The 27063-nt window shown below is 37.5% G+C and overlaps 5 protein-coding genes across 5 annotated transcripts; 2 read left to right on the forward strand and 3 right to left on the reverse strand.

The window, feature by feature from the left end:
• The first annotated feature begins 773 nt into the window (after positions 1 to 773).
• On the forward strand, positions 774 to 5702 carry LOC137710999 (uncharacterized). The gene is made up of 5 exons (XM_068450186.1): positions 774 to 2916; positions 3390 to 4376; positions 4522 to 4747; positions 4898 to 5040; positions 5188 to 5702. The coding sequence occupies exons 1-5, from the start codon at positions 1153 to 1155 to the stop codon at positions 5485 to 5487; spliced, it is 3420 nt and encodes a 1139-aa protein (XP_068306287.1). The 5' UTR covers positions 774 to 1152; the 3' UTR covers positions 5488 to 5702.
• A 454-nt stretch (positions 5703 to 6156) lies between these two features.
• LOC137711000 (uncharacterized) lies at positions 6157 to 9154 on the reverse strand. Its single transcript, XM_068450187.1, has 8 exons — positions 8885 to 9154; positions 7916 to 8279; positions 7765 to 7798; positions 7448 to 7681; positions 7259 to 7348; positions 7054 to 7119; positions 6862 to 6953; positions 6157 to 6712 (listed from the first exon to the last, which is right to left on the reverse strand). Exons 2-8 carry the CDS (start codon positions 8245 to 8247, stop codon positions 6514 to 6516), a joined length of 1047 nt encoding a protein of 348 aa, XP_068306288.1. The 5' UTR covers positions 8248 to 8279; positions 8885 to 9154; the 3' UTR covers positions 6157 to 6513.
• Positions 9155 to 13337: 4183 nt separating this feature from the next.
• LOC137711468 (uncharacterized) lies at positions 13338 to 16686 on the reverse strand. The gene is made up of 6 exons (XM_068450714.1): positions 16234 to 16686; positions 16027 to 16140; positions 15847 to 15927; positions 15430 to 15602; positions 15202 to 15298; positions 13338 to 14114 (listed from the first exon to the last, which is right to left on the reverse strand). The coding sequence occupies exons 1-6, from the start codon at positions 16546 to 16548 to the stop codon at positions 14001 to 14003; spliced, it is 894 nt and encodes a 297-aa protein (XP_068306815.1). The 5' UTR covers positions 16549 to 16686; the 3' UTR covers positions 13338 to 14000.
• A 2931-nt stretch (positions 16687 to 19617) lies between these two features.
• Positions 19618 to 20154, reverse strand: LOC137710179 (uncharacterized). Its single transcript, XM_068449126.1, has one exon. It carries the CDS (start codon positions 20152 to 20154, stop codon positions 19618 to 19620), a length of 537 nt encoding a protein of 178 aa, XP_068305227.1.
• Positions 20155 to 22800: 2646 nt separating this feature from the next.
• Positions 22801 to 26929, forward strand: LOC137710459 (triose phosphate/phosphate translocator, non-green plastid, chloroplastic-like). The gene is made up of 9 exons (XM_068449481.1): positions 22801 to 23363; positions 23999 to 24121; positions 24213 to 24365; positions 24596 to 24681; positions 24828 to 24912; positions 25277 to 25396; positions 25489 to 25557; positions 26206 to 26335; positions 26472 to 26929. The coding sequence occupies exons 1-9, from the start codon at positions 22971 to 22973 to the stop codon at positions 26546 to 26548; spliced, it is 1236 nt and encodes a 411-aa protein (XP_068305582.1). The 5' UTR covers positions 22801 to 22970; the 3' UTR covers positions 26549 to 26929.
• Positions 26930 to 27063: the final 134 nt, after the last annotated feature.

The raw sequence follows: 27063 nt of genomic DNA on the forward strand, positions 1-27063 counted from the left end.
TTAGAACAAAGAGAGAGAACCATAATCAAATTTAATTAGCATTTTCAATGGTAAAAATCAATCATATATTTAATTGATTGAACAAACAATCGATGAAAGAGACTTGAGACATGAGAATGGTAGGTGAGAAAATGAGAAACTAGAATTGTAAATTACTCTACATCTCTAACACTCAGTGCAACAATAAAAACTTAACATCGTCTTCAACAAAATTGTTCTAGTTTTTTTTTTTCTTTTAAAAAAATAAATAAATAAAAACTTAGACTAGTTTGTGTTTTTGGAGTAGAACTTTTGGATGTAGAGTAAAAAATTTAAGCATGTGTTTTAAAGTAATTTTTCGAATTTCTTTTGGCATATTAATAAAAGATAAATAAATCAATGAATATTATTTTTAAAATAAAAAAATATACGATAGCAAAAATGTTACTTTTTTCGTTTAATTGTATTATTATTTGTACTAGATAGAACTCATTTATATTAACAAGTCGTATCTTTATTAGAAAAATAATAAAACTACATAGTAAGTTGACATTTACATGGAGAGCAATAGGGATCGGACTTCTCTGCCCTTCCACTTCCTATATACTTTCATCCCCTTCTAGGTCACGGTCACGTCAATATTTTATATTATTATTATTTTTTATCTTATTATCTTTATAAAAAAATATTAATATAAAATATTAATGTCACTTAATTATGATTATACAAAATATGAGAGGATAAAAATATATGAAAAGTGGGAGAGCAGATAAACCGGTCCGAGCAATAGAGTATTGATTTCGAAAGCCGGAGCGAAAACACAGACAACATTTTCGACATCACAATTTCTCATCTCACAAGTAACCAGTCGCGCACACATCCACACCTGAAACTAAAAATAACAACTTTTCCACTTCTTCAATTCAATCTCTCTCTCTCTCTCTCTCCTCCCGCCACTTATTCAACCCTCTGCAACCGAATCTTTGATGCTAAACTCGCTTCACAATCTGGGCTTCCATAAACTGCGCTCACCCCATCGGAGCTCCACCTCCCAATCGAATCACAGCCGTCGGTTCCTCCCAGGTCACTTCCTCGCTCTTCTCTCTCTCTAACTCTGCCTCTCTCTGGATTTCATAAATTTCGAGCTCGAATTTATGATTCATTGACTTTCCAATGATTAATGGAGAGAAGATTGCCGAGGCGGCCTCTCCCGATCCGTCCATCCCGTTCGATCCCAAATCGGACGGCGTTGGTGACGATGGCGATTGCTATGGCGATGTTTCGCCCCGATCGCCTCCGTCGCGCTACTCCTCGTTCGGCGAGTCCGAGTACGAGCGCTATTGCAGCGCCAACTCGATGATGGGCACGCCGAGCATGTGTAGCACAATCACGGTTTTCAATGATTTCCCGGAGCCCGAATTTGGGTCGTTGAAAAGTTTGGGACTTGGGGAGGGGAGTGGCGGTTTGGATAATTTTAGCTTGGGAGGGAGGATTGAGAGAAATCGAGAGGATCGGAGATGTTTGAGTAGTGGTAGGATTGAGTTTGGGAAGGAGGATGGTAATATTGGAGGACGGAGGAGGGCGAGTTACGGGTCTAGTGGGTTGGAATTGTATGGCAATGAGGATGCTGGTGGAGCTGATGATGTAAATGAATTGATGTCTTGGAAGCTTGAGAGTGGACCGTCGGGTTTAGGGGGGGTTTCGGATGTGAAGTATGGTTCGGATAATAGTGACGAGGACAGTGAAAAGGGTATGGAAGTTTGGGGGGTTGTGGGAAATGATAATATTGGAGTTGAAGGTGTGGCAGCCCAAGAGACTAATGGTTCGAATGGGGAAGGAATTCGGAACCAGTTTGTACCCGAAGTTGAAGAATTTGATGGAGGAGAGATGGATAGAGAAGAAGGGACATCATCTAGAAATGAGTATTCAGAGGATGAGGGGTCTATGTACAACTATGGTTCGGATGATGAGCGCAAGAGCGGCTTTAGTCAGCAGAGGAATGTCCACTATTATCAGCAAGAGAAACTCCAGAATGAAAATCCGTTTCTTATTAACTCATCCGTAGCCTTTGGTTCCGATGATTGGGATGATTTCATGCAAGAAAGTGGCGGGAGTAATTTAGATTCTTTCACTAGGAACGTATTTGAGGGCAGGAGAGGACGGAATGTTGAAACTAAAAGGAAAATTTCGAATTCCACTTCCATCACTTCAGTTGAGCATCAGAATGCATGTCAAACCGAGCAAGGAAATGATGTGAAAGATGTGCAGCCAGGATGCAAACAAGTTCAAGCTGATGATAAATTGGTAGAAAATGTTAACAGTTCCATGAAGCTAGCTAGTTCTCCAAGTTTTCTTGAAACCGATAGAGTAGTAGATGTGAAGGACATTCCTGTGGCCAGTTATCAAGTTCAAGCTATTGATGACTCGGTTGAGTTCACCAAAAGTTCTTTTACGATCCCTTTTCAAAATGTTCAAGAACCAGAGGTAAAAGATTCAAGAGATATGCTTTTCACCAAGAATCAAGCTCCAGGTCCCGACGAATCAGCAAAACATAATAAGGCTTCCTTGGTTGGCAATGCCTTAAATATTCAGCCGGATCCACAAGCAAAAGAAAGTCCTGACAAAAAGGGTTTGAGCATTTTGGATGATGGTGTTTCTGATGTGCATACGTATATGAATACCGGTGAAGTCATTGATATTGATCACGGTCAAGATTTAGAAAAGAAAAGGTTGGGGACTTTAAAAGTTAAACTAGACCCCCCTTCTGATCAATCAACTAATCAAATTTGCATCCATTCAACCAGAACTTCGGGAAATGTGGAGACAGACTTCCTTGAGGTCCATAAGCCAAGTACACTGCCATCAATTTTTGAAAATAATACAACGAAAAGTTCTGTTTCAGAAGATATCCTTGAAGAACATCCTATGCCAGTTAAGGTTAGTCATGCTCAGTACACTTTTTCTTTTGAGTGGCACTAGATTATTATTATTCAACTTAATTATATTTTCATTCGATTGGCCTAAGCCACATACGATTTTGTGTTTGTGAATATTTAATGCATATTATGCGTGTTGTGATACTCCAAGAAGTATCTCTATATTTATTTTCTGTCCAATTCTTGATACTCAGGAAATATATAGCTTATGTTAGTCTTCAAAGAAAATTCGAGTCTTGACTTGGATGGTTGCTTGTGTTATGCTCTTATTCAATCGTGTGTGCAGCTTGCCAATGCTTGTTATCAGCAATTTGTGCATATTAGTACACCACCTTTTGCCAGTGAATTGCTGGTAAATGATATTTGTAGTAATATACTATGGCAGCCTGATTTTATCCGTATAAGACCATTTTTGTGCGACTCTGTTGAGTTAAGTTGTCTGTATCTCGTTTTTTTGTTTTACCGATGCTGCAGACAGATAATTTTGAGCATAATGAATTCTATGATGAGGTTGTTGATGAAATGGAGGAAATTCTGCTCGACTCTGCTGAGTCCCCAGGAGCAAGGTTCACTCATGGCAACAGTTTCTTACAATCACAGCAATCTCTACCAGTAAGAGATGGTGGGTCGACTGCTTCTACTTCTGGTACAGATGATGCTCATTTGTTCCATCAGCATTCGTTAAGAATTGATGGGGTCGAAGTGGTGGGTGCAAGGCAGAAGAAGGGAGATGTCTCATTTAGTGAAAGACTGGTGGGAGTGAAAGAATACACTGTGTATCAAATAAGAGTGTTGAGTGGCGAGGATCACTGGGAGGTTGAACGTCGTTATCGCGATTTCTTTACACTCTATCGTCGATTGAAAACAGTGTTTTCTGACCACGGCTGGGATCTACCTTCTCCCTGGTCTGCTGTAGAAAAGGAATCCAGAAAGATTTTTGGAAATGCGTCTCCTGATGTTATTGCAGAGAGAAGTGTTCTCATCCAAGAGTGTCTACAGTCCGTTCTCCATTTCAGGTTCTTTTCCAGTCCGCCAAGTGCACTCGTATGGTTTCTGTCTCCTCAAGATTCAGTTCCTAGCTCCCTGGAATCATCATACACACCTGAGTCTCTTACTAGAAGAGCTGACACACAAAATATTTCCACTTGGGGAAAGACCATATCTCTTATTGTTGAAATTCGACAATCTAAATCTTTGAGGCAGATGCTAGAAGCACAACATTATACTTGTGCAGGGTGCCACAAGCATTTTGATGATGGCAAGACTTTGATACGGGATTTTGCACAGACACTTGGATGGGGCAAGCCTCGACTTTGTGAATATACCGGTCAATTATTTTGCTCTTCGTGCCATACAAATGAAATTGCAATCATACCTGCAAGAGTGTTGCATAACTGGGACTTTACTCAATATCCAGTTTCGCAATTTGCTAAATCTTATCTGGATTCTATACACGACCAGGTAATATGAAGACTACCACACCATTCTGTGTGATTAAATTCTGTATATGTTATGCCAATGAATTGCAACTGCATGAGTAAGCAATATCTGACATTTTTAACATTTTACATCCAACTTAATCTTTCTATGATCATTTGTTTTGCAGCCCATGCTTTGCGTCAGTGCAGTTAATCCATTCCTTTTCTCGAAGGTTCCAGCCTTGCTTCATGTTATGGGTGTGAGGAAGAAAATAGGCACCATTCTTCCTTATGTTCGTTGCCCGTTCCGTAGGTCAATCAACAAAGGACTTGGGTCTCGAAGATATCTACTAGAAGGCAATGATTTTTTTGCACTGAGAGACCTCATTGATCTTTCCAAAGGAGCCTTTGCAGGTTAGATTCTAATAAGAAGCTTTATCTCATATCATGCATGTCTGTTTCTTTGTTATCACGGAAATAAGACAGATTTATGAATTTACCTATCTGATATGTATGTGTGCCGTGTGCGCATATATATTTCTTGACGTACTATCTTTGTGGCAGTGCTACCTGTGATTGTGGAAACTGTCTCAAGGAAAATTCTGGGCCATATAACGGAGCAGTGTCTCATATGCTGTGATGTGGGAGTCCCCTGTGGGGCACGACAAGCATGCAATGACCCTTCATCCCTCATTTTCCCTTTTCAGGTGGGCATCCACAGTTATATTATGCAAATGTGTCCTCGTTTCTCAGATCAGCTGAACTTTTTGTTTCCTTTACTAGGAAAACCTTGAATTCTATTTATTGAAGATGAATTCTAGCTGTTATAATCTGACTGTGAAAGTTATTGGCAGGAGGATGAGATCGAAAGGTGTCCATCTTGCGCATCAGTATTCCACAAGCCTTGCTTCAGAAAGATCATGGAATGCACTTGCGGGGCACACCTCAGGGAAGACGAGCCAGCGCAGCTCATTAAAAGGGCAACCTCTGGGGTCGGGGCCGAGATCAGTGGTTTTCTAGACTTGTTTGGGGGAGGTTCGGGCTCCAGATTACTCTCTGGATTGTTTTCAAAGGCGAAGCCGGAGAAGCCAAGGGAACATAAAGCCAGCGACAACGTCATTTTAATGGGTTCGTTGCCAAGCACTTCTTTATAACCACCCCTGGTATCATACATTCATTTTGCTTGATTTGAAATATGGAAATTGTATTCGTTGCACCTGGTATTGAATAATCAAAACAGGACATGCCAAAGATCGTTGTAGCCAAAACCCTAAGGTTGGACGAAAGTATATTCTTTATGGCTGGTTCCTTGTAATGTACATCACACGTTTCATGTAAATTTCAGGTAAATCTAGGCTGTTTGAATTTATAGCTCAAGTTCTTGCTTGTTGTAATGTTAGCGGTAAAACCCGCTTTTCAATCATTGCCATTTGGCACAGATATTTCAGTGTTACTGGTTGTATACAATCAGGATACACACATAATTATATACAAATTGTGATGGGGCAGAGGTTTTCAATTATTTCATTGGGTTCCGACTTCACATCGGAATTCTCTTGGAATGATAAAGGCATTTGAGCTAAAATGGTCTATGAGATTGGCATAACTCTTCAATTTGGTCCTTGAGATTTGAAATAGATAGAAATGGCTCCTGAGTTTGTTCACACCACAGTCAATCATTTTGGTCGTTCAATTGAGAAATCTCTGATAAATAAGGATCAAAATAACAAAAATATTCTCAATTTAATATACAATTGGCTAAACTCAAGGGCAACTTCATGGAAAGACCAGAATGATTGGCAGTGGACAAATTCAAATGTCACTTCTATTGATTTTAAATCTCAGGAACCAAAATGAGGAATTATGTCAAATCTCCAAGACTATTTTGGCTAAAAAAAAAAATTAGTGGGGAATTTACAAAAGTAGATTAATTGAATGGTAGAATATATATAATGCAACTTCCTTCTGATTGCCTAATGTGCATGCAGTTGCAAGTTGCAACCTACAAGTATATGCCATTGATTAAGGAAATGCTTTGAGCATCCAAAACTTAATCACCAAGCAAACAATTTCCTTTAACCTGTTGAAGGCATTGTCTCCATAACCCTAAACTCGGATCTTTGGACTTCTGTTTGCTCTCCTTCTACGAAGAATTTCGGCAGTATATTTCTTTCGGGATACTATACGATGTCTGGCTTCAGCTCGACGCCTGAACTACCTCGCGCATGATACGATTCAGGGTATCGCGTCGAAAACAGATGGTGTTTGAGCTTCATTATCAGAACAAAAATGCTGTAGCATGGGATGTGCAGTAGACCGACCGACAAGTACCACAGCGGAGCATATGGAGATGACAAGTCCAGAAATGGATACGGCCACCTGTATTTGAAAGGCGAAAATCGTCACTACGAGTAGAAGCTTATGGTGCAGCGAAATGACACGAAAATAGGTTTCTGTAGAAATTTGGAAAACTGAATATAACTGTAACATTTCTGAATATGGGAAACCAAAAGAGACGGCGATTTTACCACAGCTTGACACAAGCATGGAAGAGCCACTGGAAAACTACATAAACGATTGTCCACAGGAAGAAATACCCGATTCGGAACCAGGGAAATGGCTGAAAATCGGAAAAGTTATTGATGTTAATCGTCAAGTATTCATAAGGACTGGAAACCCTACAGTGAGTCGAAAATTTTGAGCTGAAGGGTTCTACTTACCAAGCAATTCAACGCGGTATCAGCGAGCAAGAAAACTGCGTTGATTGTGTGCATATTTATGATCAGCTGTCAGGAAAAGATCAAACATGTTATCTACTACCGTAATCGTTGATTACACGAACCAATCACGAGATTATGAAGCGATTAGAAAATCGAAAACAGACAGAGAAGATGAGCAGAGTATTATACGGCTTATTCGACTTACAAAATTCAAGTTGTAGTCTTTGATTGTAAGAAAAGGAACAAGTACGAACCAGAAGACACAATCCGTGAGAAGGACAGCGCCGGCATTCATCTATTTACACGTAAACACGTAGCGATTAAGCTAATTAAACAAGAGTCTTGAAGGCCAAGTTAAAATTTATAGTTACAAGTTCGAAGACGTTTTCATTACCTGGAAAATTATTTGGAAGATATAACCCGAAAAGCCAGCAAGTTGGCGAACTTGAGGTTGTTCGACATGGGGGCCTGAGGGTTTCTCTATGATTGAATCTTTGGAAGAACCTCCATGTGAAGGAGTCACATGAGCCGAGCCTTGCTCTGTATCCACCTCAAAACTATCAACCCTATCGCCGGCAGTTTTCTTATGGTAGCGGTAGCATCCCCGAATGGAGAGCAACGATCCAAGCTACACATGGAAATCGACATCAGCATCAACTGAAAAATAAGTAAAAGAAGAACAAACGTTCAAGCAGAACAAAAAAAACTTACCCCAAAATAAATTGTGATCAAAGTAAAAGTCCACCTGTCCAGAAAGAAGCCAAATAACTACAGATTAGGAGAAGCACTTCTGAAAAAAGCTGGACTCATATCTTCACAGATAGCTTGAGTTCGTCAAATGGCTCAAGAGATGACAACTTACTGTGTGTAGTAGAGAAAAATGCTGCCTCCATCCACGGAAGCGGTAACGATGAGCAGAACCAAGAGCACAAAGAAAGCGAAAACCCGAAAAGCCAGAAGCCAAGCCGGGTGAATTCCCTTGAGGCATGGTCTCCAAGTCTCATCCTCAAACAATGTTCCTGCAGACGTTTGTTGCTGGTTTTCTCCGCTGCTACCGCGCTTTGAGCGGCGCGGTCTTCCTTCGTATTTGTAAACCAGAATCACCGAAAGAGTCATCGCAATCAAAATCCATATCGTGCAGAGCAAGACCCTCCAGTTCAGCCAGTAACTTGAAGTTGTTGTGTCTGCAGTCATGATTGGCTGCCAAGAAGAACCTTTTGGAACTCCTGTTATAAATCCCATGTTGTTATAACTTTTTTACTTAATTATCTGATTGTTTTTTCACCAAACAATGATTCGGGATGCCTGGAAAATTCAAGTTTATGGAGTGGATAATGATTTATTTCAGAAAACTGAGAAAACCCAAAAGGCAGAATATGTTTTCGAAAGCGAAGAGCTTAAAAAAAATCACAAAAAAGAAATAAAATAAAATAAAAGAATGGAGTCGAGGAATAAATAAGGTGATGAAAAAGTTAAAAGTTGAAATGCTCAAAAGAACAACCAAATGACGAACAAATTGAAAATCCAGATCCAGAGAGGAAAAAGAGAGAAGACAGATAATATAATACTAATGCAAAGAAACCACATTTGCAGAAGAACTTGGTTTTTGTAGGATCAAATGCAAACCCAAAAACCAGAAAACAAAACCCTACTCGTATATGAACACATTAAGGATTGAGATTACGCAGAGATTCCAAACTTTAGGTGGATTTTTGCAGAGAAAGGCAAGACAAAACCGACATTTTTCGAAATATTACTAAATTATACAAAAAATGGGATGAAAAGAAGCAGAAGCAGCTAAATTCAAAGCAAAGGAAAGGTTGATACTTACAAGGGAAAGCAAAGAAGACGCGGTGGTGTTTCAGAGGGATTGGAGATGCTTTGCTTCTTTGCTATGGAGGGAGAGAAATCTAGAGAGAGAAAGTTAGGGGGGGGGGGAGTTGGGAGAGAGAGAGAGAGAGGAAAAGGATGGGATGCTTTGAGCAGAAGGCATAAGGCTCCCCCACTTCCCTTTTTTACATATATATTCAGCAAAATCTTGCAAGAAAGACCAGTCCTCTGGAGTTGCAATCTCTCTCTCTCTCTACCCCCACATTTCCATGCAAATATTAAATTACTGATAAATTGTAAGCTTTCATCAACTTTCTTGGATAACCATATTTTTGTTAATATTATGTCCTTTTTTAAGTTACCAATATTTAGAAAAAACCAAACAGGGAACAATTGTCTGTGAATCTTTTTCATTGGAATTCATGCTTGAGGGTGCTTTCTGAGTACCAAGACTAGTTTTTTTATCCAGGAATAAAGCAAACTGTGTTTGGGTGGATGTGAGTCAGTTAACCCGTTCAAAAGCAACTTATTAAAAAAAACACATAAAAAAACCCATTCAATTCAAAAGCACCTTATAAAATAAAAACACATAAAAAAGTAACTCTCTCTCTCTCTCTCTCTCTCTCTCTCTCTGAGTAATTTTATAGTGAAATTGTAATAAAATCTCACGTAGTGTTATCAATTTATTTCAATGTATTCTAAATTAAAGGGGTTATTAGATAATAGAAATGCTTTTGAAGAAGTATTTTTTTGAAAGCTTTTAGATTTGAGATAAATATTTCAACAATTTTTATGATAATGTTTAATTTAAGTGTATATTAGCATAAGTGTTCTCCAAAAAAACAGTTCCAAACCAACTCTAATATATGTGAATTAGTAAAATGTATGTGAAAGGTAAGTAGTCGTAGTTTCTACTCAAAACTATTCGTTGGTGATTCATAGAACTTCATGTTTATGATTAAAACTCTTTCATATTATAAACACTTTATAAAAATCATTTCTTAAAAAAAAAATCAATTAAAATTAAGGTCATTTAGCCATCAAACCATATATAAAAAAGATGAAAATAAATAAGAATATAACGTTCTTCCTTTCGAGATTGCAGCTTTCTCCAGCAAACAAATGAAATTGGGCAGTTCAATCAAGATAAATTGTTTTTGGAATTGGTAAAAGCATTACGAAATCTCTATGTATTTGTTACAATAGATTGACTAAAAAATCTTAATTTTAATTATTTTTAAAGAGAGAATTTTATAAAATAATTTATAATATAAACGGTTTTCATGGTATTAAGCAGTGTTGGAAAAGTAATTGGGTAATTGAGTTGCCATGATTTTGTGACAGAACTTAGTTTTGACCAATGATTAGGGACCCATGAAGTCATGATTTTTTCAATCAGAATAGACATAATGAAAATGGGAAGTAGGACCCATTAAATTCAGAAACCTGCATGGCTTATTGAAAACATATATGGGGTCTCTAATGTGTAAAAGAGCAATGATCGTGTTAACTTTCAGTTAAAGCATAAGATTGTATCTGTTCATAGCCTCAGAGATCGTGACCTACCTTGACTTACTTGTCTGTTAGACCAGACATGCCACCTATTTGATTCACTTTATATCATCTTTTGGTTATGCATTGTATATTATTCGGTGTCCGTAATAATAACTAGCTCGAGAAAATCTTTGATCAGATTATCGGATCATGTGAATATTATTATTAACAATAAAAAAATATGAGAGATTCGGTATCTTTTGATTATGCATTCTATATTATCAAATTTTCATGATGAGAATTGATTCTAAAAAATCTTCAATCAAGTTATCCGATCAGATGAATAGTCCTACTAACATTATACAAGTACGAGAGATTCGTCATTTCAATCTCAATCTTCTCCATGCCAATCACACTCCTTCAGTTTGCCTGTTCCAACCAACATTACAAAACGACGAGGGATTACATATTTAATTTCGTCTGATCTCACTCTAGTACCTACTCGTAAGACTACCCTATACGGCAGCCTTACTTATGGATGTGGTGTCCACTTGACGGATTGTTCTGTTTTATAAAAGTGGACCAAAATTCACCGCCCTGAGTGGCTTTATAGCTTTCATCATGTTATAAATCAAAAGAGAAAAAGAAAAAGACACCGAAGGATGACACTAAAAAAGAAAAATAAATAAAATTTTGAAAATTAACAGTGGTTAATTAAATTAATTAATATTACATCCATACCCCAGAACGAGTGAAAGTTTTGCAGAGCATTTTCCTTTGGTTACTTTTTTTTTTCTTTTCTTTTTTTTTTTAAAAAAAAAAAGACAATCGGTTGCAAATCACGATTATTCAGTTTTTCTGGACTTGAAGAGGCTATGGGAAATTTTACTCTGCCCACAAACTCTTTAGCTCAGAACTTCGAACATAAAACCTCCGAACTTTAGTTTTTATTTTATATTTTTTGCTTTTGATTAACTGCTACATAATATGAACGTGTGACGTGGATGGAAATTGACAAGTGCATTGCAAAGCACAAATCTGGGCGGGCAGAAGGGAAAAGGGATCCTCTCCAGATCCCTTCCACCAAATTCACCCAATAAATCAATCTAGGCCCTTGAAATTTGATCCAACGGTCACAAACTAGGGATCCCTTTAAAAGTTATAATAATTTTAGTTGTTAGATCAAATTTCAAGGACCCGGATTGATTGATTGGGTGGATTTGATGGATTTGGTGGAATGAATCCGGAGAGGATCCCTTTCCGCATAAGGGACGTCACTAATTGCTTGGACAATGGGCAACCATAAATGCATTAAATAATATTTTGTCAAATAATATTTTAGTATAATTATTATATGCGTTATAGTATAAATCCGTCGTCAACATGACACACACATTAATTATATCATGTGGGTGTTAGTCACACAATTTTTTTTTATCTCACATTTCCCTTGTTAATTTTTGTCATTTGATCTTCTTTAATTCGATTCGATTTCTGAAAATTGATAGAGATGAAAGTAAAAATAGATGTGTGAATAGAACCACCCTATTTGAAACGCTTATTTTGTTCATGAATTTTTTAAAATTTGGAGGATTATTCTAACTACTATGCGTGTTCTTAAAATTTAAACGGATATGTAGTAAAATAACGAAATGATGATCACATAATGATGAAAAAAACATAGTTCTTATCTAAAAGAAATATAGTTCGATTGTTTTTGTTTTCGGGCTACTATGAAAGGATACTATACTAATTCTATAATGATGGGAAAAAAAATAGTGACAAAAGAAAAAATTGTAAGGTTTGGCATCCAAATTACGTGTATTATGGGGCTGAGACACAAAATATTGTACTTACTTTATCTTCCTAATTTTAAGGCCCACAAGGTCGGAGCTTTAAATTTGTTCTAGTTGGGGCTACCAGAAAAACTAATAAAACCTTATTATGGGCCCTCAAAGGCTAAAATCCTAACTTAGGCACTGAAAGGATATGAATGTATGCTTGATAATAGATATTTATATCTTCTTCAAATATAACAAGTGTATACATATGACTGCAGTCTGCAGCTCAATAACAAATTACTTGTGTTTGAGGGCATATGCATCCAGTGAACCTTCATTGACTCCGTTCATGCCTATCCCACGCTGGTACCACCATCTCCGTCATTGTCCCTAGTCCACTTTTCGGACAGAAGAATGTCTCCCACAAAGGGGGTTAGAGAATAGGGTGAGTGAGGACATGTTGGTATACCTTGCAATTGTTAATTGAAGAACCCTAATTTTATTAACTTACTTTGTAACTGATAAGTATAGTACTTAACATTATAATTAAGTACTTATAGACTATAAAAAATGATTAGATCCCACACCTCACGACCCATTGTCGTCACCACAGGCTGATTGAATAAAAATTTGTTAATTATGCTAAAGAAGTTAAAGAATATGATTTAGGAGGCAAACAAAAGAAATCATTTCTCCATACATCATAGATACTTCTGTTCTAACAGAAGATCCCTCTTCAGTTAGTTCATGCCGAAAGCTTGAATAGGTTAGCAAAAATGAGGTTCATTGGTAGACACTAGACTTTTCAAAGTAATTTTCTTTTCAGATATTCTAAACCGTTCTTAGCATATGGAAATAGAGATTCAAATTTGGGTGTAAAATGGTATGCACATTGCCTAAGCCAGCTAATCAAATCCTACACTACTCTTAACTACCGAAATGAGATATTCTTAAACGCCGAGAAAAGCTTTCTTGTCTGGAGATTTATATTCTCTTAATATAACATTCATCGCGTGACTGGAGTCTCACAAGAAGAGAGAGGTATGCACCCTCGCATGCATAAGTTGTTCCCCATGCCCCCATCCACATTGTCCCAATAACAACACTCGTTGTTTTCATTTGATTTACTCAATCTGAATGCCAAAATAAAGAGAACGTATAGACAAAGAAATAGAGTGCGATTATCAATTTCTACACGAATATATATTTTTTTAAATGCAGCTAGAAATATGAATGGTAAAAACTTATTATTCGACTCCGAAGGACACTTGAGCTTCCCAAACAATTGTTTAAACAAGAACATTACGTAAGTTCAAGAGAAGCTCAAAAAACTCCTTGTTACGACCAGAGAGAAACAGAAGGGGAATGTTTCAAATTTCAGTTCAGTAGAAGTTTCAAGACAACACTACAAATCAAACACAAATTAACGTATTAGAATTAACAACTTCACACATACGTGACACCATATGAACAATTAAATTCGACATTGCATAACGAACAAATCTGGTTCTTCATCCTGCATTTCATCGAACATACTCAGCACTTTCGTGTTCACGTCATGCACCCGAAACATTAAGAAAGATCAAGCGTACGATGCCAATGAAGAATGACTATCACATAAGTCCCACTAAATAGCTAAGCTTGGATTTCAAACTACTTGCATCCATCCAACCTCTAGGCTACTGAGAATCTTACACAAACATATTCCCTCACAAAACTGTCACAAAACCTAAACTTTCATCTTTACAAATTAATCATTTACACTTGAGATTACTGAATAAAACACAGAATAATTTTTCATGAAGTTCCGCTGCCCTCTAAAGGGATGCCACAACTCACTTATCAAAATAAGGTGTCAACGTCGTCTCCTAATATCGAGAGGGAAAAGGGGGCAATAGCCACGTTAAACGCTTGTGAACTTACCCTATTGATGTGTTTCATCTCAAATTCACCCTCCTGCATTGCATGAAAACAAAATATGGGTCAAATTTTTTAAAGTAGCACTTAAGTTTGTAGATTTAAAACAAAGGATATTGATGTATGTATATTTGATTTAAGTTTGTCTGCATCAAATGTTCAAAACAAAAAAAGAAAATATCGAAGCTTCGGCTAATAACTGAGAAGAAAAACTCTACATTAAATGATTTGAAGTAGCGCTTTTTCCATGAGTAAATTCTCACCCATTTCAAACATCAAAATCACATCCGTCACAAACATACCAAATTAACAGTCCTAGGGTCTCTAAAACATTTGCACTAAGAAATCAGGTATTCTCTAAATCCACAAATCCAAACGCAACACAATCGTATTTTAGTTCAAAGAAGAAGAAACTCAAATTATTTGGAAACCGCAATGAAAAGAAAATTGATCAAATGACCCATCAAACTTTTTTCCAACAATGGAAGCACGTGAACACAGGTTTTAACCCAAGACTTTTCCTCCAAGGTCCATTCACTGCTCATAGAGCTTATACGGACATATAAATGTCCATAACCACTAACTTTAGACAAAAAATTCTTCACTATGACAGAAAAACCGGGGGACAGCCTCACGACACACCATTGCCGGAGTAAGTGACTTTTGATGGGGTACACACCTATAGGTAACTCAATATGAATGGATGGATTCATACTCCATCATACATATGCCCAAAACACAGGCATCAGTGAGCGCTGTAATTGGAATGTGATAATGTGATTGATAATGACCTAGGTAGCATCCCGAAATTCTTTCTAATAAGATGATCATATGTATGCACTGTTGGAAGCAATTTGAGAAAAAAAACTCGGAAAATAACATTTTCAATTTAGTTTCTCAATGTTTGGGCTATAGAGCTACTTTATTTGAGATATTCATATAATGTTAAGCATCACTCCTTTAGATATGACACATAATGAGTAATTGAGAAGGATATCCAATCGCTTAAAGCACATCGAAGAGAGCCTTCTAATTCTGATTGTATCAATTTACAGAACCAATAAAAAGTACTTGTTAAATATGCCTTCATGGAGGAACACAAGAAAAGAGTAGTGTCCCATCTTACCATTCTGCCATTAGGAGTGCTTAATGGACATGCTGATGAGTATTCAAAACTCGTTTGAGGAAGAATAACTGGCTGTTCACCAATAACACCAATCCCCCTGCGATGAGCAAAAGCAATAAACAATACATTTGGTAAAAGACAAAGAAATATCTACCATTAACTGCAAGTACAAAACTGAGAATAAGATATCCAGAGGAGAGAACAAAGCGCAGAAAAGAAAACACTCACCACACATTTTCGGATTTTCCATTGGCATCCGTGATAATCCAATGCCTTCTAAGAAGTTGAACAGGGCGATCTAAGTTATTGGTAATTCGTATTCTATATGCAAAGAAGTGTTGCCCCTTCGAAGGCTGACTTCTGCCCTCTATGTACACGCTCCTAACTTGAACACGAATACCCTGAAGAAACGAAGATTTCACTTCAATTCATCAAATTGAATTAGCATGTGCACTTTTCTATCAAAATTCTTTTTCTTTTGCTCGCATTCTACCAATCTTCACCCTATCCGCTCCAGCAGTATCTTATTTCCCCAATTGAATTATCGCGGGCAGTCACGACTATTACATTTCTATAAACTTAAACAAAAACAGATTGAACCAAAACAGCAATGTAAATATATGATGAGATAGAGCATTCTCGTACCAAAGTTGTTGCATCACTTGAACATTTCAAGAAAGAGTAAGGGGCAATTTCCTTTAGCTCATCTCGATATTTCGCGGCCTCCTGAGCACATCAAGATTAAGACTTCTATTGAATTTGGCATCGTATTTTTCAGCTCAATGCTAAATAGCAATAAACACCCTCCAAATTAACTCAATTTACCTCAAATCTCTCTTCAGCAATTGCCTCCTTAATCCTTCTTCGGAGCCACAAAACCGGCTCTTCTTCTTCCAGCAACTTCAACGAGTCCCTTATCCTCGCCGCCTCTTCATAATCCTGCAATTCAAGCTCAAAAACCGTAATCCTCTGTTTCGCGTCCGAGAAAACGAAGGAAAGTGCGAGCAAGTTTGAAATTTGCAATTTACTCACCTCGGATTTCGCCGCGACCTCCATTTGCTGCTTCAACAAAGCCCAGCTCTGAGTCCGAGACAAAAACGAACTCGGTTTCTGGCCCGCACCGGAACTCGGACTCGAACTCGGAGTTCCACTCCACCCATTCCCCCCGCTCCTCTCCGCGGCGCACGCCACGACCCGACCCGATTTCCTGAAATCCCCACGCCCCGAACCGACTCTCAAGTTCCGGGCCTCCAAATTCACGACGCTGAAGCTCCGTCGACCCGGAAAACACGTTCTCGTCGTCCCCGGACAGCAATCACTGCAGACTTTGAGGCTTAATGAATGCATTATTATCTTCTATCTCCGATTTTCCCTCACTTTCTTTATCGCTAGGAAAATTTGAAAGATTTTCTCGGGAAAATTTTTATAGATTGAAGGGTCAAAATTGGAGCGAAATGTGAGGAAATTGGAGCGCTTTACATTTCCGCTCGCACGTGTTTTGCGGGATATGCTTAATATCCTAATTAATTTCTATATTAGCATAATTCATTTTATCCATAATTCTATTTTTGGATTTTAAACTACTAAACTAGCCTTACTAAATAATGCTGACGGCTGCAGATGGGACAGCATAGCGGGGCAGTTTGGGAAATGTGACATTAGGAGATATTTTTGTTTTGCCACTTGTGATTTGTGAGGTGTAGTATGTCCGACCTCAAATTGGGGATTTTTTGGCTAATTATGGAAGAAAATGTTACACGTGTGTTCTTTTGAATTTTTGGAATGAGGTTCCTCTCCGAATTTTTTTTGTGAGGATCTTGAAAATCTTCAAATCGTATCTGTTCATCGTACATCGTACGGTCAAAAATTATTTTAAATATTTTTATTTAAAATTAAATATGAATAGTACCTAATGAAAACTGATCGCACGATATACGATAAACAGACACGATTTAAGGATCCTCATAATCCTCACAAAGAGAATCCGGAGAGGATCCTCCTAGGAATTTTTGTATCTTCTTGTTGAGGAGAAAAACTTGTGTAGGGTTTGGCGTGCCATTGGATTTTACTGAGTGGCATTACAATCCAATCAAAATTCATCACATGGTAAGTCTAAATATAATCTTTTATTTTTAAATTTAAAGCTCTTATAAAAAAATTTCTTACTGATTAATATACACCATGAGAATAATTTAATGGTTTTTTTTTTTTCCTTTTCTCCTCTCTCTCTCTCTCTCTTTTTTCTTCCCAAATTTTCTCTACCGTCTTCTTCCCCACTCTGTCGTTCCTTTCTTCATATGAATATGGGAAAAAAACAATTAAGTCATCTTCTCCCACTATCATGAAATGGAAAAAAAAAATCCAACACATATTTCATATTTTACAAAAGCTGTATTCGAATGCAAAAACAAAAAACCTTAAATATTTAGATAGTTTTCAAAGACTTTAAAAACACAACTAAGCTGCCAAATTTTCACCAAATCCTTCAAGGCTTCCATGGCTTTCCTCTCTTTGCACCAAATCCTTGGGTTGACTGAACATGTTGAATTGGTGGAATGGTGGGTTGTGAACTTGAAACCATGCCTCTTTCTCTACATGTACCTCTTCCCATGGCTCTTCCTCTAACCACTCCGTTGCCCCTTCCCACCTACATACTCAAGATATCAATACACAACTTCACACTATAAAAATTGAAAATAAAAATGAATTAGGCCACACCTTCCGCATCTTCCACATACCTTATTACAATTAAAAAAAATACAAAGATTTATACTCTTCAAACTTCACACATACAAGTCTTGTTTAAGTTGATGTAGGCTTGTTGTTAGTAGATTGAGTTACTCCCTGAGTGGATTGACTAGTAGATGCTTGATTTTGTTGCTTTCCACATTTCTTGGAAGTATGGCCTTCTTGTCCACATGACCTACATGCATATGGCTTGTTATAAATCCGTATTTTCAACTTCTTCCCTTCATGACTTGTAATTGGGTAATTGGGGGCTCTTCACCAAGATCTTTAGTCCTCTTTTTCTTTGGTCTTCCAATTTGCTTCTTGTAAATGGGAGGATCAATTTAGGCGGTTTCATTACTAGGCTTGTCCCATTGATCTTGGCTAGGTAGTGGTGAAATAACCGGTGCATAAGCTCTTAGGTATGTTGCTTGCTTGTAATAGTCATCAACATACAAGGCAACATCTTGTCCCTTCCTCAAAATACAGGCAATAGCATGAGGACGAGATTCCATAAAGATCCCATCTCCTCCAAGAACAAGTTTTAGCACCCAAGTCAATTGCAAACTCTCTTCCAAAAAGGTCTTAGACTTGATATTTCGTATCTCAAGCTAGATATGCAATGCAATGCCCACTTTCATACTTGAATTTTTCAATAATTTTCTCAATTCTTGGCCCCACAGATCTTTTCCATTTCAAGGCAGCAACTCTTTTATTTACCATCCTCATTGTCAGGTTCTTTCTTATGATTTGCAACATTGTCAAAATTGGCTTGTCCCTTGCCTTGACAATTGATGCATTGAAAGCTTCACACAAGTTGTTAAGTAAGATGTCACATTTGTAATATGTCCTAAAATGTGACCTACTCCAATTATATGTTGGTTTAGCATGTAACCAGTCCCAAGCATCTTTTTTTCTTGTTGCAGGTTATCCATGATGTCTTGCCTCCAAGGAATGGTTGTAGCTCTTGCTGCTTCCCACAAAGTTTGTTTCAAGGCAAGACCACTGTAATTTTTCTTGAAGTTATTATACAAATGCCTCACACAATGCCTATGCTCTGCATTGGGCATTAGTCGTTGAATTGCATTCCCTAACCTATTCTGCTTGTCTGTAATGAAGGCATATGTTGCTGAATTCTCCATACTCAAATCATCTATTAAAATCCCCAAAAATCACTCCCATGTACTCTGATTTTCAACTTCCACAACTGCATAAGCAATTGGGAACATCCCATTGTTGCCATCAATGCTTACTGCTGCCAAAATTTGATATGAATGCTGCCCTTTCACAAAACAACCGTCCAATCCTATAACAAGCCTACATCCTTGCTTAAAACCAACTGTGACATCCCACATCGGTCAGGGGAGTGATCCTTATAAGTATATTTCCATCCCTACCTAGCACGAGGCCTTTTGGGAGCTCCCTGGCTTCGAGTTCCATGGGAACTCTGAAGTTAAGCGACTAGCGCGCGAGAGCATTCCCAGGATGGGCGACCCATCAGAAAGTTCTCGTGTGAATTCCCAGAAACAAAACCGTAAGGGTGTAGTCGGGGCTCAAAGCGGACAATATCGTGCTACGGTGGTGGAGCGGGTCCGGGAAGTGGTCTGCCCCAGGCCAGGATGTGACAAAAACAAATGTACATTCTCTAAAATTTGCGTATATCACCACGCATTTGTGTCTTTATTAACACTATTGAACCAGGATCAGTTTGCATTTAAATAGCATCATATTGCTCAAGTTTGTTGTATTGTTCCACCCAAGTTCCCCAGCAAACCCCATCTCCTCAGGCTCCTCTTCAATTGGGTTGTCGACATGTTTTTCGAACAAATCATTATCCAACTCATTCTCGTGTACATGCTCATTTTCTTGCTCTGAATCTTGGTCATAATCACTATCTTTGATTATTTCCTCCTCATTTTCAGCTTGTTCACTTCCATCTCCCTTAACATCTTCATCATCCCCATTTTTTCCCTGAGTGTCTATAGTAGGATCTCCTTTTTCTCTTTGCTTTTCTGTTGTCAATTCCCTATGCTGCCAAAATTCATCAAATCCATCATCCCAATTCAAGGATTGTGCGATCTCAAACTCTTGCACCACATTACTTGAAGCAGTGCCCTTGTCACTTGCTCTAATTGCCTTCTCATTCTTGTCAACCATATATAATTCAACTACCTTATTCTTTGGCATATCATCGATTAAATTTGTCAGTTGTGCATCACATACCATTTCTTCAAATATACCCACTTGCAACTTTTTATAGTGGCTCAACTTCACCTTGTACCCTAATTCCTTTGCTGTGGTATGACACTTAACCAAGAACTGGCAGTCACCAAAAACCCAATCTAAGTATATAATCTCACCTCCACTGTAATGTTATTTATTTCCCTTCGTGCGAATCTGACCCTCATGATAAATTTTATATGTGAATTTATCAGGATTAGCGGTAAAATATTGCTTAATACATTAGTAAATCCGATGGTCAATTAGTTTTTAAACCTCTAAATATAAGTCAATTAGTAAATCCAACGATCAAAACCCTTAGTCCATGCCATACACTAAAGACTAAAACAATAAAAATACACAACAACAACCATTCCAATGTCATTGAATAACTCCATATCAGTAAAACTATGCAATCTTTAATACAAAATGACAAAAGAAAGGGAACAAGATCACAACAGTACATATATTCATCACCTACCCTAACCCCTCACCATCTCAAACTACACAAACCCCACCACCAGATATCATAGGTATGAAGAAGGGCTATTGGAAACATCAAAAGTATAAAAAAAAAAATCATGGAAAGAAGATACATAATACTCACCATATTTTGAAGGCTTTCCAGATTTGCGAAATTTCTCCGACATGCTTATAGGTCACTAAAATTTTCTCACAATCCACAAAAGTTCAATGATCCTTCACGAAATTCATATTTAGAGTCCTAATCTAAGTAGAACTGAATCTCTCTTGCCAAAATCCCCATTGCCAGGCCTTAGCCTTTTCACATCTCTCTAACCAAAGAAGGAAAATGTATCACCAAAGAGGAAAAAGTATTAGCAAAAAGGTGGGGCTAGTGACCCAAGTAGTGGGTGAGGCAATTTTACGAAAATGTCCTCCATTAAAGGATCACGTGACCCTTTACCATAGTGGTGGAAAGGTAGAAGACTTGAACAAACTAAATAGTTGGAAGATCCAAGTCCATGATCAATGAATGTTACTCAAATCAAGTAAACGAGGGTTGGCTCAATTGGTAAAGTCTTTACTTTGTGTGACGCCCTACTAAGGTTCGAGTCTCACTACCAACAATCCTTGTTGATTCACAATCTATAATTTCCTACGTAAATCCATACTATTAACAATGGACAGTTAGATACCACACGTAAGTCCTTCCAACTCAAAGTCATGGACTCGTGAGTATGCCCTAACGTTGGTGGTGAAAGTAACCAAACCTCTAAACTTTTGATTAAAAAAAAGTCAAGTTGCTCATTCAACTTAGAACAAAGAATTACCTATAAGACACATTAGTATGATAGTGAAATTGGTATTAGCCAATCCAAAGCTCAAAGGAGGCGGTCAAAGTCTCCAACCAACAAGGTTTGGTATGACAAGTACTTGGCAAGTGGTACTCTCAAATTTGTCCTTCTCATCATGACTCCTCTCACCACAACAATTCCACCCATCAAAACACTTGTCTCCACTAGGCATTGTTGGTTGTTAGAAAATATAAAGTTTTCATTTTTTGGTGTAACTGAAACACTGTTACATGATATTGTATTGATATTATAGAGAAATTTCTTAATGTGCCAGGAACACGGCTTAGTATATAAGTGTCATAATACAATTGGTTGAGATTTTTTTTTTAAACTTTCAGCCCTTGAGCCATGTGCCCAACACACTAAAAAATCTATTGATATTATGATATCTGTATTAATGCTATAATATGATAAATTAGACTTGTTGGCCATCATATTACGACAAAGTGGGGTGGACCGGAAACAAAGGAGAAAGAAGTATAACTATGTATGTGGACGGGAAAATGGAAACTTGGGAGGAGAGAAGGGATGTGGAAGCATTTTAATTCTTAAGCATCAACATGTTAATTAATACCAATATATGACTGTATTTCAAGTACACCTTAAAATTTTAAGAAATAATTTTCACGCTTATTTTTTCACTTTATACAGATTTCTCTAATTTTGTAATAAATATGAGTGAGCAAGATGCATGTTTTGATAGTCGGGAGAGATGGTTTATTCCTCCCTTGGTAGATGTGAAATCTGCAGGTCCAAAGTTTGCCAGTTCAGTGAAATGAGAGATTTTTAAGTATAACCGTTACAACTAAAATTAAAAGGTTAATAATTTAAAAATTAAAATTTTTCATCACTTGCATAAAAACACGTGATGTATCATTTATGTCCCTGTTACAACTAAAAATTTCTCGAAAGAGCAACCTCAACGGTCAAAATTAACAAATATGTTGAGTCTCTACCCAAAAGTTTTCGATACAAAAAACTTTCCCACGATAAAAGATTGAAAATCAAATATTAATTTCCAAGCCGCCCACCCCCACCAAAATGTCAATTACTAGGCCCCATCCAATTTTTATTTTTCTTAAAGCAAGCCAACGTCATAAAAATTAAGAAAAAAACACATAAATTGCATAAAAGGAAAGAAAAAAACATAAAAAAATAAAACTATTTAAAAGCAAATGCCCTTCACCTACCAAGAAATCGAATTTCCATAGAAATTAAAAAATCTCCATAAATACGAAAAATAATAAAAAGGAAAATTCAAAACGACGCATGGTAAGAATGAGGATCTTCTTCTGATCCTCTATGTAAGGACCCGAAATATTCTTAAATCATATTTATTGAGATTTTAATTTTTCATTTCCGTTTTACATACACGCACTGCGCTCCTCGTCAACCTAAAATCTCGATCCGTCGACGGACTCCTCGAGGCCTTCCTTCCTTCTCCCTCTCTCTCCTCCCTCTCTCTCTCTGCATCTCGCTCTTAGACTCCATTTCTGAGCATCGAAAATGCAGAGCGCTACCTTCACTCTCACGCCGTCCCTCCGCCTTCCGAAGCCTTGGAGGCCGTCGGCGAGCCCCGCCGTGAACTCTAGGTTCGATCCGATACGCATTTCGGCCTCCTCGAAGCCGCACAATTTCAATGATGCGCTCTCCGCTTCTCTGCCGCGCCGATCCTGGTCTCTGTCATCGTCTTCCTCTGATTTCAAGCTCAGGCCGTGGACGTCCGTACCGTTAGTCGATTCCGATGCCGGAACGAAGCGTTTTGAGGTTCGGGCCACTGCGGAGACCGCCGAAGAGAGCACTGAATCTGGAAGCAGCTTGTTCAAAACGCTTGAGCTCGGGGCGTTGTTTGGCCTCTGGTTCCTCTTCAACATCTGGTTCAATATCTACAACAAGCAGGTAGTTTTTGCGTATTTTGCTTCTGCTTCTACTTATTGGATTTCTTGTGTTCTTAATTGCTAAATGAGTGATTGCTGTGAGTTTGTTTGCTTTTAGTGAAAATGCATTGTTAGAATCCTTTAGTTTTTTTGGGTAGATTCTGTTTGGTTTGGCGGAATTTACTTTACAGGAAGTCTGCTCGAATTTATTTTTTGAATATAAAGAGGTTGAAAACGCTTTTGAGGTAACTTTTAAAATGGTTGAAAGCGTTTTTGATGAAAAATGTTTTTAGAACCAATCATTACTCCTTAGTAAAAGGCAAGTGAATCTTAAAAAAAAAAACACTTTATTGCTTCATGCATCAATCACTTTCAAAGTAGAGTGCTTTTACAATTTTTTTTTTTTTCTAAAAGCGTTTTCAGTTATTTTAAAATGTAATTCTAAACAAACCCCGTAAAATGTGCATTTTATTCATTAACTGAATAGAAGGAGATGTAATTTTAAGGTGATAAAAAGGGAATGTAAAGCTTCATGCAATCTACTCCAATTCAATAAAAATTTGAACAGTCCGAAATATAAGGATCGAGATAGGAGTACATTATGTTTGATTACAAGCAATTTAGGGAGTATTTGATTAAGGAAACTTCTCTTTACAGGTCTTGAAGGTGTTCCCATACCCAGTAACTGTCACTGGAATACAATTTGCTGTTGGGACTGTGCTTGTTCTGCTTATGTGGGGCTTGAATCTGTACAAGAAACCGAGAGTTAGTGGTGCACAGGTAGATACTAGTTTGATTTAAGTCGAGGGTCAGATATATGGGTTATTGATTTCCATTTAAGTGATTCTTATTTTAAGCAACTTGTCAACAGCTCGCAGCAATTCTTCCACTGGCGATTGTGCATACTTTGGGTAACCTTTTTACTAATATGAGTCTTGGGAAAGTGGCTGTCTCGTTTACTCACACAATCAAAGCTAGTGAACCATTTTTCTCAGTTATCCTCTCAGCCATGTTTCTCGGGGAGGTAAGGATTTTCATATAGTTTTGCCCCTTTATCTGTCTATATGCTATTTTAAAATTCTTTATTGTGCGTACGTTGACTGCAGTTTTTAGTTTAGTGCAAATGATAAATTCCAAAACTTGTTTGAATTCAGAAGACTATGTATCCAATTGTAGGATTTTATGGCTTCTATTTTTCAATTGATTCCCAATTTTTTTGCCCAATTTATCTTATATGTCTTGATGCTTATATAGATACCCACTCCATGGGTGGTGGCTTCATTGATACCAATCGTTGGTGGAGTGGGACTGGCATCAATTACTGAGGTCTCATTTAATTGGTAAGAAATCATGGTAAATTCAAAATAATGCCGAAAACAGAGACAAAGAGTCACAACATCTAGATTTGATTGATGATTGATCAATCAAGAATTTTGTGCATGCATTAAAGTTTATTTGATATAATCATCGTTTTGTTTGTGAACAGGGCTGGATTTTGGAGTGCTATGGCTTCCAACTTGACAAACCAATCTCGTAACGTCCTTAGCAAAAAGGTCATGGTTAAGAAAGAGGTAATATATGTTTTCCATATTTTATGTCAGAAGTACTATTGTGTTGGTTATTGTTGTAGTGGTAGTGAGGTGGTAATTTCTGATTGGTAAGAAAATGAACTGAAAAGAAATGTCCTCCAGATCACATAGTGGCCAAGGAATGCACGGTTACTCACCCTTGGATTTGATATCGAGGGTGAAGAATAAATGGACATGCTTTTAATGTTTTAATCCCATTTCTTAATATCAAATCCAAGGGTGGGTGACCATGAATCAGGCCACCTGAGAACCGGACTCATGGACTGAATAGATACACATGTTTACTTCTTCTATGTTTCTTATTTGTCTTTGATGCCATTCGTAACCTGCAGTTTGTTTTGAGCAGGCAAATATGGACAACATTACACTCTTCTCAATTATAACAGTCATGTCCTTTTTCTTGTTAACTCCTGTGGGTATCTTCATGGAAGGGGTGAAATTTACTCCAGCAGTCCTGCAATCTGCTGTGAGTATCTTTTTACGAGCTAAAGCTTGCATTGCGACAGAGTCATTGTAGATTATACTTGAAACTGATTAACTCTTTCTCTCCAATTACAGGGTCTGAATGTAAAACAATTATATATTAGGTCTTTCATTGCTGCACTCTGCTTCCACGCGTATCAGCAGGTTAGACTTTTATCTGGTTTTGTGGTTTAATATCCCTTTCATTTATTTATCGATTTTTCTGGGCTTCTCTTGAGCTTTTGTTTAGAGCATTGAGTTCATTGTTGATGTTCAACATACTTGTCCTCAAGTACTGAAAAAGTATTTTTAGGTAACGGAAAGTCACATTTAAAATATCGTTTAATAGTATGTGCAATACTTTCAATCTCTTGTCAAGTCAAATTAACCAGAAAATTCTTCTTAGCTTGTTCATGCCCCAAACTTAACTGCTCACCTTTTATGTTTTCTTCAATGATTGTTTATGAACTTTCTTGAAATCCTGTCATGATCGTGCTCGTGCTGACTTCAAATTTCAATTTTGATTTTGTTTTTCCCTTTTGTGGGTTCTAAAACTGGGAATGGGATGGGGTTGAGGAGCCACCTTAGGATAAAATAAATTTGTACTCTGCATTAAAAAAGAGTAAAATTACTAAATCAGATCGAAAAATTTCAGGGTGCAAAATATGCGAGGAATAGTTAGAACTTAGAAGTGTATTAACTGTATTTGGAACCTTCCTGTTTGATGCTTGATTTTCCTAAACATAGGGGGTGCTTCCTCTTGTTTTCTGCTGCTTACTCGTGTAAATTGCTGACCATTGGTGAACAATGCAGGTTTCGTACATGATATTGCAGAGGGTATCACCTGTTACTCATTCTGTGGGTAATTGCGTGAAGCGTGTGGTGGTTATTGTGAGCTCTGTTCTCTTCTTCAGGACACCCGTTTCACCTATTAACGCTCTCGGTAATATTACTTGTACTGCTTGATTTTCATTTCCCAAGGATGTAAAAATTGATTCTGTATGCTGGATACTGACTTTAGTTACAAGAAACGTTTCTTGATACGAAAGTATATATAATCTTGTTTCAATGTAATGCAGGCACCGGAGTGGCGCTTACCGGAGTTTTCCTATATTCAAGGGTGAAGCGTATTAAATCCAAGCCGAAGAGCGCTTGAAGTAGCGCAATGAGATTTTGCTCTTTGCTGTTGGAGTTGGATGAAAAATTGCAGTTTAATTGTAGGTCAGGCAGGGGAACCTAATTAGTGGTCGGGCTCTTAATATTTTCATGTTGCTTTTCTCTTGTATTTTTGTTTTTGTTTTAGAATTTCATATTTTTCTGGACCACATGATGTGACGAGAAGTATCATATCCTCCGTTCTTCTCGTTTCAAGTTGTAATCGAATTTTTCTAGGGGTTCACCATTTGGGTGTAGAACGTAACCCCGAAAAAGGATTAACCATTGAAGAAGGTGGTGGTGATGGTAGGACAACAGTAAGTATATGTATACATGTTTTGTGACAATGTGACCGTCACACTTGAAAGTTGATCTCTTGAAATAGCTTTCCTTTTTCCAAATGCAACTCATCATCGGTATACAAAGTTTGTTTCACTATCGGATACGATTGATTGAATATTTCATTGCACATTTGGTCAAAAATTCTAAGACCGAAACTTGTATTAGTCGTAAAAA

The sequence above is a fragment of the Pyrus communis genome, chromosome 12, assembly GCF_963583255.1.
Source record: "Pyrus communis chromosome 12, drPyrComm1.1, whole genome shotgun sequence".
NCBI lineage: Eukaryota > Viridiplantae > Streptophyta > Magnoliopsida > Rosales > Rosaceae > Pyrus > Pyrus communis.

Coding starts and splice junctions, on each gene's coding strand:
- LOC137711468 (XM_068450714.1), bottom strand. CDS start 16,548: ATGCATTCATTAAGCCTCAAAGTCTGCAGTGATTGCTGTCCGGGGACG. Junction 15,928..16,026: donor TTGCTGAAGAGAGATTTGAG/GTAAATTGAGTT, acceptor TGATGTGCTCAG/GAGGCCGCGAAATATCGAGA. Junction 15,299..15,429: donor GGAAAATCCGAAAATGTGTG/GTGAGTGTTTTC, acceptor TGCTCATCGCAG/GGGGATTGGTGTTATTGGTG.
- LOC137710179 (XM_068449126.1), bottom strand. CDS start 20,154: ATGGTATGTGATGCACAACTGACAAATTTAATCGATGATATGCCAAAG.
- LOC137710459 (XM_068449481.1), top strand. CDS start 22,971: ATGCAGAGCGCTACCTTCACTCTCACGCCGTCCCTCCGCCTTCCGAAG. Junction 25,558..26,205: donor GCTTCCACGCGTATCAGCAG/GTTAGACTTTTA, acceptor TGAACAATGCAG/GTTTCGTACATGATATTGCA. Junction 26,336..26,471: donor TTCACCTATTAACGCTCTCG/GTAATATTACTT, acceptor AATGTAATGCAG/GCACCGGAGTGGCGCTTACC.
- LOC137711000 (XM_068450187.1), bottom strand. CDS start 8,247: ATGACTGCAGACACAACAACTTCAAGTTACTGGCTGAACTGGAGGGTC. Junction 7,799..7,915: donor ATTTTTCTCTACTACACACA/GTAAGTTGTCAT, acceptor CTTTCTGGACAG/GTGGACTTTTACTTTGATCA. Junction 6,954..7,053: donor ATACCGCGTTGAATTGCTTG/GTAAGTAGAACC, acceptor TCCGATTTTCAG/CCATTTCCCTGGTTCCGAAT.
- LOC137710999 (XM_068450186.1), top strand. CDS start 1,153: ATGATTAATGGAGAGAAGATTGCCGAGGCGGCCTCTCCCGATCCGTCC. Junction 2,917..3,389: donor AACATCCTATGCCAGTTAAG/GTTAGTCATGCT, acceptor CCGATGCTGCAG/ACAGATAATTTTGAGCATAA. Junction 4,748..4,897: donor TTCCAAAGGAGCCTTTGCAG/GTTAGATTCTAA, acceptor TCTTTGTGGCAG/TGCTACCTGTGATTGTGGAA.